Source organism: Desmodus rotundus, chromosome 2 (genome assembly GCF_022682495.2).
Source record: "Desmodus rotundus isolate HL8 chromosome 2, HLdesRot8A.1, whole genome shotgun sequence".
Classification (NCBI taxonomy): Eukaryota; Metazoa; Chordata; class Mammalia; order Chiroptera; family Phyllostomidae; genus Desmodus; species Desmodus rotundus.
Window position 1 is genome coordinate 96907620 of NC_071388.1, and position 20077 is coordinate 96927696.

Here is a 20077-nt window from a genome sequence, read left to right on the forward strand (position 1 = left end):
CACTGCCACTTCCCCTTATCCATGTGTTAACCTAACCCTTCTAGCTCAGAGGAAGTGCTCTTACTCTTCCCAAGGGCTCCAGGAACCCTTCTTTCCAATTCATTACTTATTCCAGTTATCTACTCTGAACCAGCAGCAGCCTGACCACCACTCCTATTGCTCCATTAAAATTTCTCTTGCTAAAGTCACCAATGATCTAACCACCAAATCCAAGTTTTTTCCAATATTTGATATTGCTGATCGTTCCTCTTCTTGAAACTAGTTCACTTCTTGAACTTCCATTTTCTTAGTCTGGTTCATTTGAAAGCGGCCTCTTCCTCTAAATGTTCACCAGAACCCTGCCCTTCTCTTTTCACTCCGCATACTTTCCCTACATTCTCTTATTCACCCCCATAGCTGCTTCTGTCACCCATGCAGTGGTGACACCCCACCTTCCACTGCCTCTTGCATGGACTCTTTAAATAGTTGGCCACTGGTCTCTGCTGTCTCATTGGCATCCTCCCATTTTCCAAACCTACCCTACTTATTGCTGCCAAAGTCTAACATAGGATAGTGATTCTCTTCAAAATCACCTGGAGACTGTTAAAACAGACGTACTGACTCCACCCAGTGTGTTCTGACTCAGTAGGTTTGGAGCAGGGCTCAAAATTTCCCATTTCTAACAAGTTCCCAATTATATGATGCTGATGCTGCTGGTCCTGGTTACTCTTGGAGAACCCTTGACCTGACAACTCTTTGTGTTCTAATTCCTCAGCTTAAAATCTTCATTAGCTGTCTTCTGTCCACAAACGTTCCCAGGGCTGTCTGCTTAAGAATTACTTGTGGGAGGTGCGTATTATTGGGCTTCACTGTCAAAATTTTGAATTAGTGGGTCTGATGCAGTGTCCAAGGACCACCCCTGTGACCTACAGGATGTAAAAATCCAAACCCCTTAAAGCGGAATTCAAGGCTCTCTGTAATCTATTCCTCACCTAGCTCTCCAGCATTACTGAACTAGGTATGCAAATCCACGCCTAATTTTCTGTATTATATACTGTTCCCACTGCATGAACCTCACCTCCCTCACCCATGTGGCAAACATCTAGTTTTCATCCAAATGCATCACATGTTACCGCTGCAAGAAGCTGTCCAAGCAGCGGCTTGTTCCCTTTTCTGCCTCACCTCTTACCTCGTATATACTTCCTTTACTGAACACCTTTCTGTTAATTGACTTGCCTGCCTTCTATTAGTTAATGAACTCTGAACATCACTATCTCTGACACCTACAGTGTCTGGCACATAATTGCTCCGTAAACGGAAATGGGGAATGCGGTGGTGGTGGTTGACAGGGAGTGGAAGAAGCTCAGGGAATACAACACGGAACCAGAGTAAATAGAATATTCAGAAACATTTCCACTGTGCTTATACCCAACACATTTACCCACCTAAAGCCACCCAGACAACTGGTCAGGCATCATCTTTCCTTTTCCAATATCCCAAATTCACCCAACTGATCTTTTGCTACACCATTTCCCCCCACATGCCATTTAACTTCCCAATATATAAACGATTACCAAAAAAAGGCTCTTCTTTAATGGGTATGTGTCTTCTACTATCACTAAGCAGAGATGGTGCCCTTTCTTTCACATGACTTGTAATACACAGGTAACAAGTAATTTTCCTCTCCCCTATCTGAATGTGGCACCTCCAAAGGACAGCTTAAATGAGTAGGAGCATCATTAACTGAAGGGCATTACCTCCCTGATGCTGTCATATCTGGAAGAAGGGAGCACTTTGCAATTCCACTAACCAAAATTTTTATTTTTCTTCCATTCTCTTTTGTTCAGCCAACCTGGCCTCTGATTCTCCTGTGCTATTCCTTTAGGATATGGCCAACACAGGCCAAAATAGAAGGGGAATCATGTCAGCTTATTGCCTTTAATCAGTTATCTGAGCTGCTTTTTAGTGAAAGATCCAACCTGGAGCCATTCTGATGAAACATCTCTGTGCCCAGGCTGCCCATTTAGTTTTAGCGATCAAGTAATCTCATCAAAATGTTTGCTAGTCAAAAAAGCACACCTTCAAGATCCTAAGGAAAGGTTATAAAGATGGCAACTTTCCCACACTCCCCCACCTCAAGAACCACATTTAGGTTGAAATACTTTATAAAAACCAGCACACTGGTTATCTTACTGTTCCCAATATGCTGAAATTGTTCCCACCTCAGGGCCCTGCCCTTGCTGTTACTGTAACGTGGAATTCTCCTCAAAGCTATTTATATGGCTGTCTTGCTTCATCTGGTCTTTGCTCAAAATCATCTCCTTAAAGATGCCTTCCAGCAGTGCCATTCTTGGCACTACTTCCTTGCCCTTATTTATTTTTTCTTCACCACACTTACTACTACCACCAGAGACATTACGTTATAAACTTATTTATGGCCCAGTTTATACCCCTACCCCCCAGATTGAAAACTATGATGGCAGGGTCTCTGCAGTTCTTATTCACGTAGTGCCTAACGTGCCTAGGGGTCAATATAGATTTTGTTAAAACATTTTTTAGAGGGGGACAGGGAGAAAGAGGAAGAGAAACATCAATGTGCGAGAGATACATTGATCAGTTGCTTCTCAAACACCCCCAACTGGAGATCTGGCCCGCAACCCAGGCATGTGCCCTGACCAGGAATCAGACTGGCAAGCTCTTGGTCCGCAGGCCGGTGCTCAGTCCACTGAGCCACTCCAGCAAGGGCACTGATACAGATTTTTTAAATGGCTGAAGAGACTCATACTGAATGCCAAACAGTTTAACTTTAAAAAAAAAGTATATGCATCCAAATATTTAAGGAAAAAATTGTTAATTTAAACATAGCAGTCGCCTTAGGTAGGTGTATACATACTTACTACTCATAATGCTGCCTTCACTAAAAACCTGCTGAGTTTTTCTGCAAGAATTATTTTCAGATCCAGTTATGAATTACAAGATTGGTCTTTTTAGTTCACAAGACATATGATGTTTCACCAGTTGCACAGTGTGAAAAAGCTAACCAAGCACAGAAATATGTAAGAATATACTCAGGCTCTCAAGACAAGGCCTCAGAAGCTTAGATGACTAGTGACATCAATTGACTATATCACGTCTCAAGTCATGGACTGAAAAGGTTAACGCTCACAAACACGAAGGTTCTGAAGTATGAAATTAGAAACACATTTTGGCCCTAGCCAGGTAGCTCAGTTGCTTAGAGGGTTGTCTTGATACACCAAGGTTTCGGGTTTGATCCATGGTCTGGGCACAATGAATGTATAGGTGTGTAGAACAACAAATTGATGTATCTTTCGTTCTCTTTTCCCCTCTCTCTAAAAAATCAATAAATATATTTAAAAAATTTTTAAAATACAAACACATTTTGGGCATAGACCAAATTACCAGAGGACATAGAATGTAAGAATTATAATTCTTATAATTTACTTCCACTCATAATTCTAAATATGCCACTGTGGCTGGGCTGCTGCTAAACTGTATCCATGGTTGCTTATCAGAGGACTTGCCCATTCTTCTAGTTACTCAGTATCTTCACCCTGCCCACACTCCAGCCCACATGGCATTTGCACCCATCTTCTCCCATGGATCTGGCTATACACTATTTTCTTCATGAGTGTGGGCATGCTAAAGACTTTCTGTCTTAAAAAGTACTATTTCAAACAGCTAAAAATCAAAAGCTAATCTTTAGAGGAAAAATAAATAAAAGAACAGGGAAAATGACAAAAATATCCTGAGTTTCGGGATAGTAGCTTATTCAAAAGTACATTTAAATGGCATAGGGCAGAAGAGATCACTGGGTTTCTACCTCGGAAATGCTTCTTCCCAGTAGGCAACAAAGAGAACCCCATTTAGGACTACATGTAGCTTAACCGTTGCCCCGTGTACTCCAATTCTATTTGCCAGCCGAAGAAAGAGAATGGGTGCTGGCAGGCAACTCCACTGATCTTCCTTTCTGCAGGAATAAGTCCCCAACTTATTTAGTCCCCAAATGGGGACTAAAGACAACTAGAAGGACTGAAAGCAAAGGAGACACACCAAAGGTACTATGTCAAGTGGTATATGAGCTGTGTTCATAAACGAATGAGCTATTCTGGAGCCATACAAACAAATCAATCTCTTTACTGGAGAGGCACACCTCTCATCTGTATATTATTTGAATATACTAACACATGAAAGATCACATCACCTTGTTTATGGATACATTTAATATCCCGTACCCTTCCCACCTTCAAAACATAATAGTATACAAAATATAAAATATCTTAAATATTTATAAAAATTGCAAGAAAAAAATAGAACGTATGAAAATATTTTTATCTGAGTTCACCCTCATTGTTGAGAGGCAGCTTAGTTCGCCTTGAGTTCGTAACTGTTGAGCGGATAGGAGTACGCCCTGCCTAACACTATCCTGTCCCGGAGGAGTTTAAATAAAACATAGTAGTTGCAGAAGAGTATGAGAGCCATGGAAAGCGTGTGGTTCCACTTCTCCGACCTCAGTAAGGAATAGAGCTGGTAGAAGACGACACTGCCCTCAATGAGGATAAGCAGATTTAACAGCCTTAATGGACGATGAAATAGGAACTGTAAGGAAATCAAAAAGCAAACGTTATTTCACAGAGAAGTAGACTATAGTTATTCTCACTTTTTTTCTAAAACAATCTCATATTTACAGGTTCCTATATGTAATAATAGATAGATCTAATCATTGAGTATCAACCATCAGGCTATTTCTTACAGTAGAGACCCAAACCTTTTCCTTTTTGCTCAAGGAATAATGAAATAAACTTCTTTTCAATGCCCCTGAGATACAAAAGGGGATCACACCCATAAGAACTCTGCCTCTAAAGATTTTTCTTAGATTCTAGGTATATATTTTATTTGAGATACCTGAAAGTATACTTATCTAAGACAAGAGCTGGATAAAGGACCAAATGGGAAACATTTTAGACTTTGCAAGTCAAGAGGCAAAACTGAGGACATGATGGCAGTACTTACATAGCCATTTAAGATGTAACCATTTAAAATCCAACGCAACTTTGTGGGCTGGTCTAAGCCAGGCTGACACATCAACACAAATTTATTAATTTTTCTTTTTTTTAAAGATTTAATTTATTTTTAGAGAGAGGGGAAGGGATGGAAAAAGAGAAGGAGAGAAATATCAATGTGTGCTTGCCTCTCACATGCCCCCTACTGGGGACCTGGCCTGCAACCCAGGCATGTGCCCTGACTGGGAATCGAACCAGCAACCATTTTGTTCTCAGGCCTGTGCTCAATCCACCGAACTACACCAGCCAGGGCTAATTTTTCTTTAAAACTATCTTTACCCACCATGGTCACTGACTTAAATCCTCTACACCAAGTATTTCTGGTGTTTTGTTTTCTTTTTCTGGATATTGAAAAGCAGAGTGCAGAAATACAGGACAATAAGAAAGAAAGTGAAAATTAGTCATAAACGGAGTTTGGCCAAAAACAGGTCTCACTGTTTTCACACCAACCAAATTCTTCACTCTATGAGACTAAATTCTGGTTTAATAATAAAAATGTATTATGAATAAAAAGAGAGGGGTCACAGGTTGCAAATTATGGTAATGGTAGTATATCATATCTAAAAGAAATCATTTAGAACTCAAGGCTCTAATCTGAGAATAAAGCCAAATTACTATGACAGCTCTGAAAGGCAGCAAGCTTCTCAGGGTCTGTCATTAGAAGGAAGGAAATATTTAATCTGAGCTTTATTACAGGATATCCAGCAATATCATGTATAAAATTGGCTCAGAATTAATATTCTATTGTAAAAGGACTCGGTCAATTTCACATTGTGTGGCAATTACAATTATAATTAAATGCACTAGTAAACTATAAGTTGAATGAGTAGAAAGGCGAGTACAGGCTTTACGTTCTAATACCTATACCCCAGAAGAACATTTGAAATGACTGCTGTCAAACATCAATGTGCCTAAGAATAATTACCAAATGTGTTAATGCTGAAAATTCCTGGATCCTTCAAGATTCTGATTCAGAAGTCTGGGGCTGGGACCCCGTCACTGTTTTTAAAGAGTGAACCAGGTGACTCATATGCAAGTGGCCCAAAGACCACTTTGAGAAGTACTGATTTACCTGTTTGGTCACGCACAATCAGTAATAAGTTAACTTCCCTAATCCTTCTTCTTTGGATTCCACCTGATTCTTCAGCTGTCCAGTGCTAGCAAGGAAAATACTTATTTTTCAAGCAGAAAATGCTAATAAAACATCTGGTTATTGTAGGTTTCCAGGGGACAGCAAGGGCCAACAGAAGTAATTAATGGTTTCTAGAATTCAGCTGGTTGAATGAAATATTCTGTGTAGAAACCAAATGCTCAGGCAGTTATGATTCAAGTCTACTCCTCCGTCTTAAGACAACCCCACAGAGGTCTAGGAGATGCTTGTAGTTTCCTCATTAAAGAGTCTTTTACCTCCCATCTGTTCCTCCCAACCCGCCCTGCCCCCCCTTCATTGCATTTACAAGCATCCTGCCCTGATGCAAGTTCACAGGATTTAATTGAAAGGCCTTTAGTAGCAAACACCTGCAGAACCAAAAGTCCATGTACCCTCACGAGGAGCATGAGAGAAAGGGACAAACCACCCACCCTCGCCGCCCCCCACAAGTATCTCAAAAAAAAAAAACCGATCTCCAATTCTCTTTTAGACTATGATCTCCATTCAAAGGCAATATACCGCACTATGGCATTTTTGTAAGAATGGTCCCTGCGTGCACCTTTGTTCCCCCACTCCCACTGACCACTTGGCCTTTGTCTTATAAATACTTCTGCCCCCTAGAGTCAGAATTTCTAGAAAACAAAGATCAAATAGAACATAACCCAAGGTATAAATTAAAATGGGTGAGAAGCTGGGTTTAGGGGTTATCTATTACTTTCCTTTTTAACTTTTAAGCCTTTTTTCCTTTTAATCCAGGAAAAGGTAAAGGTTAGGCTGCTGATCATGGCATTTGTCTAACTTTCAAAGAGGAAGTCAAGGTATTTTAAGATGATACATATCACAAATACCAAAAAAAAAAGCCAACCCCAAAACATATTACATTACTATATTAAATATTGCTTAAGGATACACAGATACATTATAATGAGGATACCATTAAAGCAAACTATTACAAATAAAAAAATAAGATGAAAAGGGAAAGTCTTAAATAATTGTCTACTCAAATCAAGTAATTCTACTAGACTCAATAAATTCTAATGTAACTAGAGAAACCAGTCAAGCTGTCGAAGCTGGATATTTGACCTTCAAACTGCCTTTCAGAAGACATTTCCAAAGAACAAAGGCCATTAGTATAGAAGCAATAATCACCATATATTATTGTAATTTCCTAGTATGTGCTTCACGCTGTGTGAGGTGCTTACACATAATGGCCTTCTAACACTTAACCCTAAGCTTACGTTTGAAAAGAAATAAGTGGTACTTGCATAGAAGCGGGCATGGGATACATCTGAAGGCACGGCCACGTTGTAAGGCCCCATGGCTCTATATAAGCATCTGCTGTGTCGCACCAGCACCCCTTGAGGCCATATTGTATTTTCTGACCAACTAAGGGAGAAAGAAATGCAATGTTAGCATACTGGTGATTACAGATAGGATAGTGCCTGGCAATGCCAGCTATATTTCTATGGAAGAGATTAAGTATTCAAAGCTTCATCTGCCTAAATTCTGAAAAGAGAGTTTTCTATGGTCAAACTGGAAAGAGTTAAAAAGAATTTATTATAACTTCATTGCTATACAGTACAGAGAGGTTGCAAAGTGATATAGTTAACTCAATGGCAAAGGACTAAGAGGCTTAGGAGAATGAGCAGAACTAAATGCGTAAGTAAGGCATCTATGAGCCAGAAAATCAAGTGTAAGCAAGCAGACTGTCATCTCAATCCCAAGTGAGCAGAGTCTACCGGTGGAAATGCTAGAGGGAACAACCAAGAAGAGAAAGTGGAAAGCTGTAAGAGGAGGGGAGAAATTAACAGACTGTCAAACTGGCATGACATTTACTGCAGAATTACAACCCAAAAAGCTATATAGAAAATCAGTTTATCACATACTTTTATGGCTTCACATATGCAAGAAGCTCTATGGAACAACACAGACACATACAAGGTTCTCTTTTTACCGCTTTCTTGGTTTATTGTTATAGAGGTTTCTCTAGGAAAAAGAAGTTACGGAATAAGCTTCATTCTTTCCAGCACCAATGTAATGGAGTTGGGGTGGGGATGGGAATTTTCAGGTTAAGCTTTAAAAAAAAAATCTAAGTTAATTCATCTCTTCCTGATTTTGGAAAAGTTAGTTTCCTAAAAGAAGAACTGGGACAGCATTTTAGATATGTTAAAAAATTCTAGCACCCTGAAGCTTTCCCAGTTCAGAAAATGTTCCGTCAGCCTTGCTCACACTTACCAGCATTAAAGTGATGATACACCTCATGGCCATGTGCCATCAGGAGCCTGAAGATGTACAGTACTAGTACTGTGGATTGTACTTTCAATTTTTATTGAAATTTGTCCTTTGCCCACAGTTGGGTTTCTTTCAGCCTGGCCCAATCTCTTTTCAGTTCCTGATCTTGAAGGCCTGTGCTAATCTGTATCAGACATCAAGGCAGATAATTGAAGGGAGGACTGTGAGGGTGAGAAGGGAGGGGAAGGTCACCTCAATCTGTCCCACTTAATTAGGGAAGAATTTCTAGGTGAGGAAATTTGTGAAATGTTCAAATTATAAAAAGGAGGGAGATGAGGATGGTCCAGATCTGAGAGAAAGGCATGATGAAGGCTCAGCAATGAGAGAACAAAAGGGTTCTAACATTAGCCATTTTGGACCACAGGAACCAGACAGAGAAATGACTGATAAGGGGACACAGTGAGAGGAATACTCAGTAAGCAATCAGGGACAGTTTTCATTTAAATATGGGAAAAGCAGAGAAATATTCATTAGCAATTTTAAAAAGAAAAAAAAATAAAAATGTGGGAAAATTACTAGAACAAATTTGTATTAGAAAGAAAAGAGAGAAGCAAATTCCAGCTGCCTAAGTGTGACATGATAAGCTAGCAACTATTTAGCTGTAGCAATGAAGATGAGAAGATGAATCTTACAGTCTTCTAAAGAGAATTAAAAATATTATCATGACTCTGAATTTGGCCAAAGGGTTAAGACTGAAAGAAAACTCTGAAATGATAGCTTGGGAAACAAATTAGGCCTTCTAGAGTGACTGGGCAGCTGAAAAGGAGACATTTAAGGAGGCACTAGGGATGGTGGTGGCGATGAGTTAATGTCCCCTGTGCTCAGTTTAGAGTGATGACAAACATCCATATAGACAAAAACTAAAAATTAAATGTTCAAAGCCGAGAACAAGAATGACATACAAAGCAAATAAACATGATCAGCAGCATGTAGAAAGGTGTTATGTGGTTTTACCCTCTGGCTTACTCACATGTGCTGCGGAGCATTGCTGTAGGACCCATGTTCGAGCTTCTGCCACTTGCCCAGATGAGCGGCTGATTTATGCAGCAAGTCACAGTATTTGGATGGCAGTAGTTGGGTGGTAAGCATGACGAAAGCATTGATCCATACCATAATGAGGTGCTCGCACGACCAGCGCATGTCATAGTACTGGGTACTCTGGAAGAGATCAGAAGACGAGAAATGATCCATGCACCGGTGAGCAAGAAGGCAGAGATGGGTGCATGTACGTATGCCCTGCAGACCAATGCCACACTGAGTCACACATGCACTGGTTGTCCTGCTGTCTGTGCAGAAAGTTCACGAGCAGGCTCCTCCAAATCCTTCAACCTGACTTTCTGACTGTATGAGTTAAGGCTGGGAGGGAGAGGCAATTATGTTTTAAGTGCTTCCTTTCTAGAAGAAGTGAGGGCTCTCTGTGAATGACCACTCCGGCTGCAGACGTGCTTCTCAATGGGTGAAGGAAGGGCACTAAAATGTCCCAAAAGACTTTGGGCCCAGTGACATCCAGACCATTTTTCTTTTCTACTGAAGTAAATTGAAGTTTAGATAAAGGTTAGATTAAAATCAAGGAAATCCTGATAACCATATTAAGATCAACCACAGTAGCCTAAATTTTATTGAAACCTCAGTCCTCTTTTAAGCTACTAAATACTGACTCTATTATAAGTACAAGTTTTATTCTCCCAGGAAACTGGGGGAAAAAAGAAGGAAGGAAAAGAAAAAAGGAGGGGACCACCACGGGTGCATCACATATATGGAAATACCTATCCGCCAACCAGGAGCGGTATTAGTGCACTCCAGATGCAGCCGAACTCCACCATCCAGGCTGCCAAAGGGGAGACAGAGAAAAGGGGGAATTAAATAAGAAACACCCAGTTTATGTCATTCACACACAAATCCAGGAAGCACATAAAAGCAAGGAACCACTTACCTTCACAAAACACAGGGGGAGAAATGCAACATAGTAGGCACTGAAGAGGGAGTTGAAGAGAACTTCCTTGATTCTGTGGTTGAAATCTGCTTTCAGACATTCTACTTCATTTCGAATGAGGTCTGGAGATAGAGGGCAGCTGTGGGTGGGGATGGGTGTGCAGTTATTAAACTGTTCTTTTAGAGACTCCAGCAATAAGGAGAGGAAGTCTTTGGATCTGGCCAAGCCACCCACAGTTGAGGCACTTTCCTCTACCGCCTGGTGCTGGACCACGTAGTTATAGTCTGTGAGGAGAAGATGAGCTCTACTATCTTGGTGGAAACAGCAGAGAGGAACATAAACACCAAACCTGTAGAAAAAGAGGAATATGAAAGTGAGACACAGATGCCACCAAAGACAGATCTTGTAGCTATGTTATTAAAAGAGTCACCAGAGTGAGCATAATATAATGGAGACTTTCTTTACTGATGGTAATTCATTTTGGGGGAAGCTCTGTAAGTAATTTCTTTCCACAAACGCAATACGTATTCACTGTAGAATGAATAAAAGAAAACTACACAAAATCACAATTGACAAAATATAGATCACCTAGAAATAGTCATTTTTATAACTTTTATAATTAGGTGCAGACTATACACTTTTTCCTTTTGTATGTTAAGCCTCATACCGTATAAACTGGTTTGTAGCCTGCTGTTTTAACCTTGGGTATGTTGAGCATTTTCTGTTCTTAAATATTTTTATAACAATTTTTTAAAGATATTATAGTATTTTCAGATAGGTGTACCATAATTTACCCATTTTTCTCTTTTTGAAAACTCAGGCTGTTTCTCATTTCCAGCTACCATAAATATTAATGGAGTAAGTACTTTCCTACACAGAGCTTTGTGTACATCTGGTAATTTTCCAATGGCTTGCCCTTCATGTCGAGTTTTCCTTCTTAGTCAGGGGTTCCCCTGTCTCTCCCCTACGTCACCCACCCCACCCCCACAGGATTGGGAATAACCCTTACCAGGTAATTTTTCTCCACAGAATTTACCATTCCATGTATTTTACATGTTTGTTAGATTTTTTATTTTGGGTTTTTCCCCCTTTGCCTATCCTTCCCTCTGATTTACAGTGTAAACACCATGAACCAGAGGTTTTAGTCTGCTCTTAATTTACTGCTGTATCCTTGATGCCTAGAGTGGTGGCCAAAACATACTACGCACTCAATAAATACTTGATGGACTAATGAAAAAATTCCAGAATTATAAGTAAATATAAACTTGGTTAAAGGACTGAGTATCTTTGAGACGTTTCATAACTTCTTATAGTTACTCCAAACTTTGGTTCCTTAAAAACATTTTAAATACTTCCCCTAAGTCCTTAAAGTAACTTCTACATTGTAACCGAGGTATTAAAAATAAAATAGTCACTTTACTGACAAAAATTCAGATGTGGAAAATAGCAAATGAAAAGATAGTCATATATTTTATTTAAAAAATTAACAAATGTCACTTGTTCATAGTTTTTTATAGAGGGAGAAAGGATGAGCTTAATTAGCAAGAAAATGGTCAGCAGCAGCTCTGGGATCCACTGTGAATGTGCCCTGGGGCAGTAGGGTAGGAGCAGGTAAATGCAGAAGCATCAAGCAGAACTCACACCTATGCAAAATTGAGAAGAACAGAGAAGGCTGTAGGTTCAACACTGCTGAAACACAAACTGCAGTGTAGGGGTAGGGGTAGGAGTAGGGGTGGAAGGCTGGGGTGTGGAGTAGATCGAAATGATGGCCCCATAAAATCTGATTATGCCTTGATTTTATACTATGTGACTACCCATATAAATTTGTGCTTACACTTCAGACCCATAAATGATATCAATCAATGCTTCTCAAATTTGAACAAGCAGCAGAATGCCCTGGAGGGCATGTTAAAAGACAAATTGCTTGGCCCTACTTCCCAGAGTTTGTTTCAGTAGATTTGGGGTAGATTCTGACAATATCTATTTCTAACAAACTGTCAGAAGATGCGGAAGCTGCTGTTCTGGGGACCATACTTTGAGAACTACTGAATATACAGTACAAGGGGAACCCAAAAAACACCCCAGAATTATCTTCCGAAGGGCGGCACCCTTCTTGTACAGGTTTCTCCCACCAGGTGGGTGCTCTAGGAACCCATCTCTATCAGTGTACCAGCTGGCGTTGCTGCGAGAGGCTGTGCTTGGCTTCAGTAAAATTTTTTTTTGAAGACTTTCAAATTGTGTTTAAAAAGTGTTGCCCACTTTCAATGTGTTTGCCCACTTATTGGTGGGTGATTTACAAGCACACCTGCCCATACCATGCTGAGTGTTCAGCAGATTTTGACCAAAAATGGCATGATCCCCTCCCCCTGCACTTCACCCTCTGTATTCACCTGATCTCACCCCACACGAATTTATTTCCCCAGTTGAAGAAAGTACTCAAAGGGAAACATTTTGCTGATGTGGAACAGGTGAAACAAAAAAAGGCAAAAGCACTAAAGGCATCAAAATCGATGAGTTCAAAAACTGTTTTGAGAGGTGATAAAAAACATCTCGATAGGTGTGTTGCATCAAATGGAGAGTACTTTGAAGGTGACTGAAGTTTAAACATGTAAGAATAAACACAAAAAATTTTATAAATAGATTCTGGGGTTTTTTGGGGTCCCTCCTTGTATGTAATAGTTAACAAGGGCTCTGGAATCAAAAAGACCTGATACCTTCTCGCTGTCTGACCACAGGAAAGTTTTTAAATCTCTTAATCTGCCTCTACCTGTGGCAAAGACTGTTCATTGTCTGCCAGTAGCCACTGTTCTCCAGAGCGTCCACAGCACCAGAATTTTTAGTTGAGATAAAGGTACCCAACTAAAGACTAAGATAGCAGGGTCCAGACACCAGGAGGCTGCCAACGATACCCAAGATCATTTCCACACACTGTACAGTAGAAAGGAATAAATTTCTAACCTTTTAAAATTACTAGTATTTTCAATCTGTTAGAGCAGATTAAATATACCATCTCCTGGGTTATTGTGATGATTTCATAAGATGATGTTTCTAAGTACCTAGCCCAGCACTTAGCACATGAAGCGAGCTCAATAAATGTTTGCTATCTACTAACATACAATGAAGAAAGTATTAGCCAAATGTATATAAGCTCAACCATGGAAAGTAGTTAGTTTAATAAGCCAATATGTATAAGAAGATACCATTATATACCCATTAGAAAGGCTAAATTTAGAAAAACAGAAAACATCAATGTTGGCAAAAATGTGGAGCAACCAGAACTCTTACAGAATTGGTAGAAGGATAAAATGATACAACTTCTTTGGGAAAAGGTCTGATAGATTCTTATAAAACTAAACATAAACCTATCTTATAGCCTAGCAATGCCACACCTAGATATTTCTCCCAAGAGAATGAAAACATATCTTTACAAAAAAAAGACATGTAATAACGTGCATAACAGTTTCATTTTTAATGAAAGCACCCAAACTGGAAACAGCCCAGGCATCCAAAAACAGGAAAATGAACTGTGATATATTCACACAATGAAATATTACTGACACACCCTGGCTGGTGTGGCTCCATGGACTGAGTGCCCGCCTGCGAAATGAAGGGTCACTGGTTCCATTCCCAGTCAGGGCACATGCCTAGGTTGTGGGCCAGGTTCCCAGTAGGTGGCACATGAGAGGCAACCACACATTGATGTTTCTCTCCCTCTTTCTCCTTCCCTCCCCCTCTAAAAATTAAAAAAATAAAATCAAAATCTTAAAAAAAAAAGAAATATTACTGACATATGAACTACAGAGACAAATCTGAAAAACAATAGGCTGAGTAAAAGACGCCTTACACAAGAGGGTACATACTGTATGATTCCTTTTGTATGAAACTCTAGAACAGGCAAACTAATCTATGGTAGAGAAAAAAAATCAAAACAATAGGGGCCTTTGGGAGGCAGGAGGTGGGAAGTGATTGGAAAGGGGAATAAAGGAACCTTCGGAGTAATGATGCTCTACATTGGGATAGTGGTTTGAGTCACACAGGTATTCATTACAGCTCATAAATGTACACAAAATTGTGAACTTAATTGTATATGAATTCTACTTCGAGTAAACTATAAATATCAAGCTAATTACTGATATGCATATGCTGACATATTTTGTTTCATAATAAAATGTTGGTCAAAAAAGTTTACACGGATTCATTATGGCATACTTCTGTTACATGAACCCAAAGTTCAAAGTACTTTGACCAAAATGGTAAAACTGGTTGAGTCGGTTCATTCAACTAACATTAGCCACCATTCTGTGCCACTACAGTCAGTACCAGGGGCCTTTGTGTGATGAGCAGAGCAAATTAAAAAATATTCTCTAGTGGTAGGAGAGCTATATCGCTCCGCTTTCCTGGGACAGTCCTGGTTTACGTCTAAGTGTATCCCAGTTTAGAAAATAAACTACAGGGTCATCCTGCTCGCTGACTTTTCCAATTTTCTGAACTCTTGGTTTATATTTAAAGAATTTCATTTTCTTCCTTTTATACTATCGACTGCATGACCCAAATAATTTCTTAAAAGACTTACTAATAAAATGGGAAAACTGGATACTCACGGGTAGCCAAGGAAAAGGAGATTGAGGACTGAATGGCTTCGGAAGAGATTGACGAGTGTCCAACAAAGCACCCATCCACACAAAGTGAGCAGCACCAAGCGAGCTGATATCAGAACCATGTAGTGAATCATAGATGCTGCACCCGCCTTAGTGGCCTACAAGTTTGGGAGCACCAAAAGGAACATTTTATAAACGACCTTATACAAAAACAATGTGCCTCAAGTAAAGACTTGGTAGATTTAGTGAAGGTTAAACTGTGCCCCCCCCCAAAAAAAAGGAAGGAAGGAAGGAAGGGATAAAGTAAAGGAGGGCAGGAGGAGGGCGGAAGAAATGCCCCCCTCCCCTTATATTCATATATCTCCAGGCAGTTGGGTTGTTTCCTCCTTGTATTTCCATAGTGCCTCATGGAGACCTCGTTTAAGTTCTTCTGATATTATCTCATTTGTTTACATTGTGGTTTCTCAAAGTATGGTCCATGAACTACATTCATCAGAATCACTTGGGCTGCTAACAGAACACAAAAATTCCTACTGACTTCCCTCACCAGATACAGTGAAAAAAATTGCAAGTCAAGTAACCTGTATTTTAACAACCCACCAAGTGATTTCTAAGGTTCACAAAGATACTAATTTATCTGACTCCAGACTAGATTATAATGGCTTCTTCAACTGCAGCAAGTTTCTAATTTTTCTTTGAATCCTTCCCCCCATTCTGTTTGCTGAATTAATGTTTAATAAATTACTGAAGTTGCAAAAAATAATCAGATCTTCTTCAACAAATCCCTATATAAGTAAGTTTCTTTTTTGTCTTTTGCAAACATGGAAATAATGCATAATCACTTCCAACTCTTTATATCACAGCTGTTCAAATATTCTTCTTTAATCCCAAATCCTTAAAACTGATTAAATATAATAAGAAAACATACTTGTCTAAACATGAAGGTCTGCAACGCCATTTTCTTTCAAAGTGAACTAGGAAGGAGAGAACGAGCAAAATGCAGAAGAAAAATGGCAGATTCCTATAACTTCTAAAACAGCAGTATTAAAACCAAGAAAGGGGGAAAATTATCTAGATAATGATCTTTTCAGGTCCCTCCAATATATCCATTTCTTATTTTACCCAATGTACTACATCGCATATACTACAAATATGCAATATATACTATTTATATAGCTACTTATGAATGCAAAGAAACAGTAGAATTAATATCATAATGAACTGCTTACACCCCAAACTAAAAAAGGCTCAAACTGTTCTCATCCAGAGCAGGGTAAATATTTGCACAGAACTCCCCTGATATATACCTCATGCCAAGGCAACTCATGTTTCAAAGCCTAGGGAAGGTAATTAATCCCATAGAATTGCTCCATTGCCTCCATTCTCAAAAGTTTAGAGTTAGAATTAAAACACTGCTTCTGCCCAATATCACCAGAGCTGCAGAGCTTGGATACATTGATCATTTTTGCCTTATTTCAGAGTCCAAGCTCTTAACCAGTGTGCTCTGTGTGACATATACCATACCAGGTCCTGGGGACACAGTGGTAACCAAGACCTATATCTATACAAGGCTGCCCAACCAAAAAGACACATATTAAATTTAGATTCACACAAGTAATTATTTTCATAGTTGTGATGAGTGCTACAGGAAGAGTAGGCTGCTGTGGAGAACAAATAACAGGAGACCGTAACCCAGGGAAGACTTCCTGAGGAAGTGATATTTCAGCTAACAGCTAAAGAACAAGAAAGATTTAGCCAGGTTAGAAGTAGAAAAATATTCCTAACACTATGTTAAGTTAGAAATATGGAATATAAAATTTTATACAAATGATGTCCCAAATATCCAGACAATATACAGATAATACTCCCCAAATATATATATTCCCTATATGCATATAAAGATTAGAGAGCAATATACCAAAATGTGGTTCTCTTAATGGTGTGGTAATATTTTTAAATGTTCTGCTTTATATTTCAGTGTTTTCCAAGTTTTCTTCAGTAAAATGTACTACTTTTCTACTTAGAAAAACAATTTAAAAAAAAAAAAAGAGTTGCCTCAGGTTGGTGAAAGAATAGTATAGTAACTTCTGGTCTTGTGGAGCAAGTAGAGAAGTTCGAGTTGGCCTGGAGGTGAATAAACGGAGCCTGACTAGTCGGAGAGGTATTCCGCCCAGAATAGTATTTAGCTTTCTGAATCAATTACCTCCAGCCTCTCCTTAAAAATGACTGGTCTTTCTCAGAGTAGAGATCCTTTCTGTGATATAAGCAAAACAAAAGGCAAACATATTTTAATAGAAGGAAGGGAAGATAGTTTAAGATGGGTGTTATCCATCAAATTTAAATATTTTAGAAAGAGAATCACTATATAGCTCTTATTTAAATTTTTGAATAGGTAATATATTCACACTGCTCAAAATACAAAACGTTTAACAGTGTTCTAGTTAAGTTCCCCTCCTATTGGTCTTGTCTCCCAGCCACCAACTAGGTGGCCCATTATTAGTTTGTATGTACTTCTAGAGGTAATTTAGTCATATGTAAGCAAATATATTTTGTTCCTTCCTTGCTTTAAACACTGTTCTGTACTTTGCTTTTTTCACTTAATATATTAAAGTCAGTAAGTGAAGACATTTTCATCTTTTAATGGCAGGCTGCGTGCAATTTATTCCATTATGTTGATATACCATAATTATTTAAACATTCCTTTTCTGATGGACACTAAAGTATTAAAGTTTAAGTCTTTGACTAGAAATCTGTTTACAATCAGCTTAAGTATTTTGTTCTCAGTAAGAATTACAGGTTTCTTTAGAAAACAGCTAATATACTCTCCAACTAAGCTTATGAAAAAGCTGTTAAACTATTGTGAAGCCATTAGTAAAAGGAAAAATAAGAGTACTTCAAGTCACAGTCTTTGTAGCTCCAAGGTAGAAACCCCAGTTATGAAGGGTTTACACACTAACTGGACATACTAATTTGATACACACAAGTATCATTTCTAAGTAACTGATGAGATGAAATAAAATCATTCCCTGCTTGCTTTAATAGGTGTAAACCTACAACTCCACTCAGTTCCTCTAAAGAAAGAACGAAGTTTCTCAATATACATCCACAAGTAAGCATGTATTTTCAGGACCTAAATAAAGAACCCTGGAGAAAAGGTTACAGACAGCCTCTCCCACTGTGCAAAACAGATGATCCTACCACTACTGGTTTCTAGTTAACGGCTTTTAGATTATGATTTAGTATCTGCAATCATTCTGTATTTGTAGAAATAAGGTTCCTGATAATTAGAGCTTACAGACAAAAAGACTTCCCATGTACGTTTTGGAAGAAAAAAGTTGACTTGGTTATCAGTGATTACGGTAACTATTTGTTTAAAATCTCACAATGAATTATAAACACCAAGATTAAAATTATTAGAACTTTAGCTAAGTTAATACTTTTTTTTGTTTTTGTAATCATTTATAGGGCAAGAGATAACAAAATTTTAAGAAAACACATTTACCTGCCTCCCTCATTGGAGTATATAAATACAAATAAAAATGATAACGTGGCCAATTCTATTAACAGCTTTAATTTTTAAAAAGACCATATTAATAATGTCCCAATTCTGTCCTCCACTGACTACTAAACTTAGATACTACTCTTCAAGATTAGTCTTATGCCCATTTGGATATTGTCATTTTAAAATCCCAAGTTGTGATTAACTCAAACAAATGTCTCTTGCTAGCAACTCCACAAATGATATATAAATAATTTCAAGTAAATGTTATCTGAAACAATGTTTTAGCTGCAACTATTTACATAAAACCCTTCATATCAATAGTTACCTAAAATTCATCCTATTTTTACTGTAATTACTAAAATTAGAAAGATTGTACTGAAGAACTTGGAAGCTAGAAATGAGCTTCTACCAGACAGATGAGATTTCTAACAGTGCTTTTGAGTTATGTCACACTTGAATTTTAAATATATTGTAGGAAAAACTAACACAATTCACATGGGAGTAAAGAAATTAATTTATAATTACATTCAAATTAGATTCAGACATTTCATATTTTCAACCTGAACCCATTCTAGTAACTAACTCTAGCTACAAGTGACAGAAAGTAGTGAATGAGCTGTTACCTCTGAGATGAGGGCCCATACAAGCCTCCTAGCGAGCATCACTGTGATGAACGCTGCCAGATGGTAATCAATGAGATGAAAATTCTGTAAGAGAAACAAATGACTTCACCGGAAAGAAATATGCGTATCTAGTTGGAACTATTACAGGAAAAGGTTTGCGTCCTCCGTAGATCTTCCTTAATCACGTTACAGACCATGGGAATCTGAGAGATCTTGAAGAGACCACCTATCTTCTACTTCTCCTTCCACGGCAAGTAGCTTTAACTTTTCAAATGCTACTTTATACTATCTGGAATGTATTCCTCTCCTTTTTGAAAATTTACTATATTAAAAAGAAAAGATTACAGCTTTGGGTTAACCAATGACAACTTGCAGAATTACGGCAAGAATAACTTATCTAAAATGCCATATTTTTGAGTGTCGAATTTAATGAATCAGTTGGAATTCTCAGTCTTTTCAATATACTGTTGGCTGGTCTCTTTGGACTAAGAGCTTATGTTATATAATTGGGCATCTACTAACCTAAACTGCCTATTTGCTGATACATCAATTACATTCATTTAGTCTTTCTCCTTACTTTGATGTAGAAACATGTCTTACATTTGATTTCTTCTTCCTATAAAATGAATGTATGACCTAGATTCTATACACAATTCCTTCTGGTTCTAAGTCTGCATACGTAACAGTGATAAACAAAATGGAAAGTCATTAGCAACAAACAGAATCAGTATATTTTCATTTTGATGGTCCAAGAGTCTGTAGGTTTCTACAATTCTCCTTTCAGAATGAAAAGTTCAATTTCATAATTAATACTTTCAATAAATATGTACTGGGCATCTGTTACATACTGTGGTAAGTACTTCTTCTTCAAACTGAAGACACAGTGCCAAGGAATGATAGGCAAGTCTCCTGCCCCCCT

At 38.4% G+C, this 20077-nt stretch overlaps 1 protein-coding gene across 2 annotated transcripts in view; it reads right to left on the reverse strand.

Moving 5' to 3' along the window:
- Nucleotides 1-4118: 4118 nt before the first annotated feature.
- TMEM39A (transmembrane protein 39A) overlaps nt 4119-20077 on the reverse strand; it is a 37091-nt gene continuing 21132 nt past the window's right edge. For both annotated transcript variants that reach the window (XM_024577895.3, XM_024577894.3), the window contains exons 4-9: nt 19159-19242; nt 15037-15191; nt 10436-10784; nt 9473-9660; nt 7476-7596; nt 4119-4596 (exon numbers count right to left, since the gene is read on the reverse strand). In XM_024577895.3, coding sequence (XP_024433663.1) covers nt 4363-4596; nt 7476-7596; nt 9473-9660; nt 10436-10784; nt 15037-15191; nt 19159-19242 — 1131 coding nt within the window. In that variant the 3' untranslated portion in view covers nt 4119-4362. The remainder of the gene's footprint in view (nt 4597-7475; nt 7597-9472; nt 9661-10435; nt 10785-15036; nt 15192-19158; nt 19243-20077) is intronic.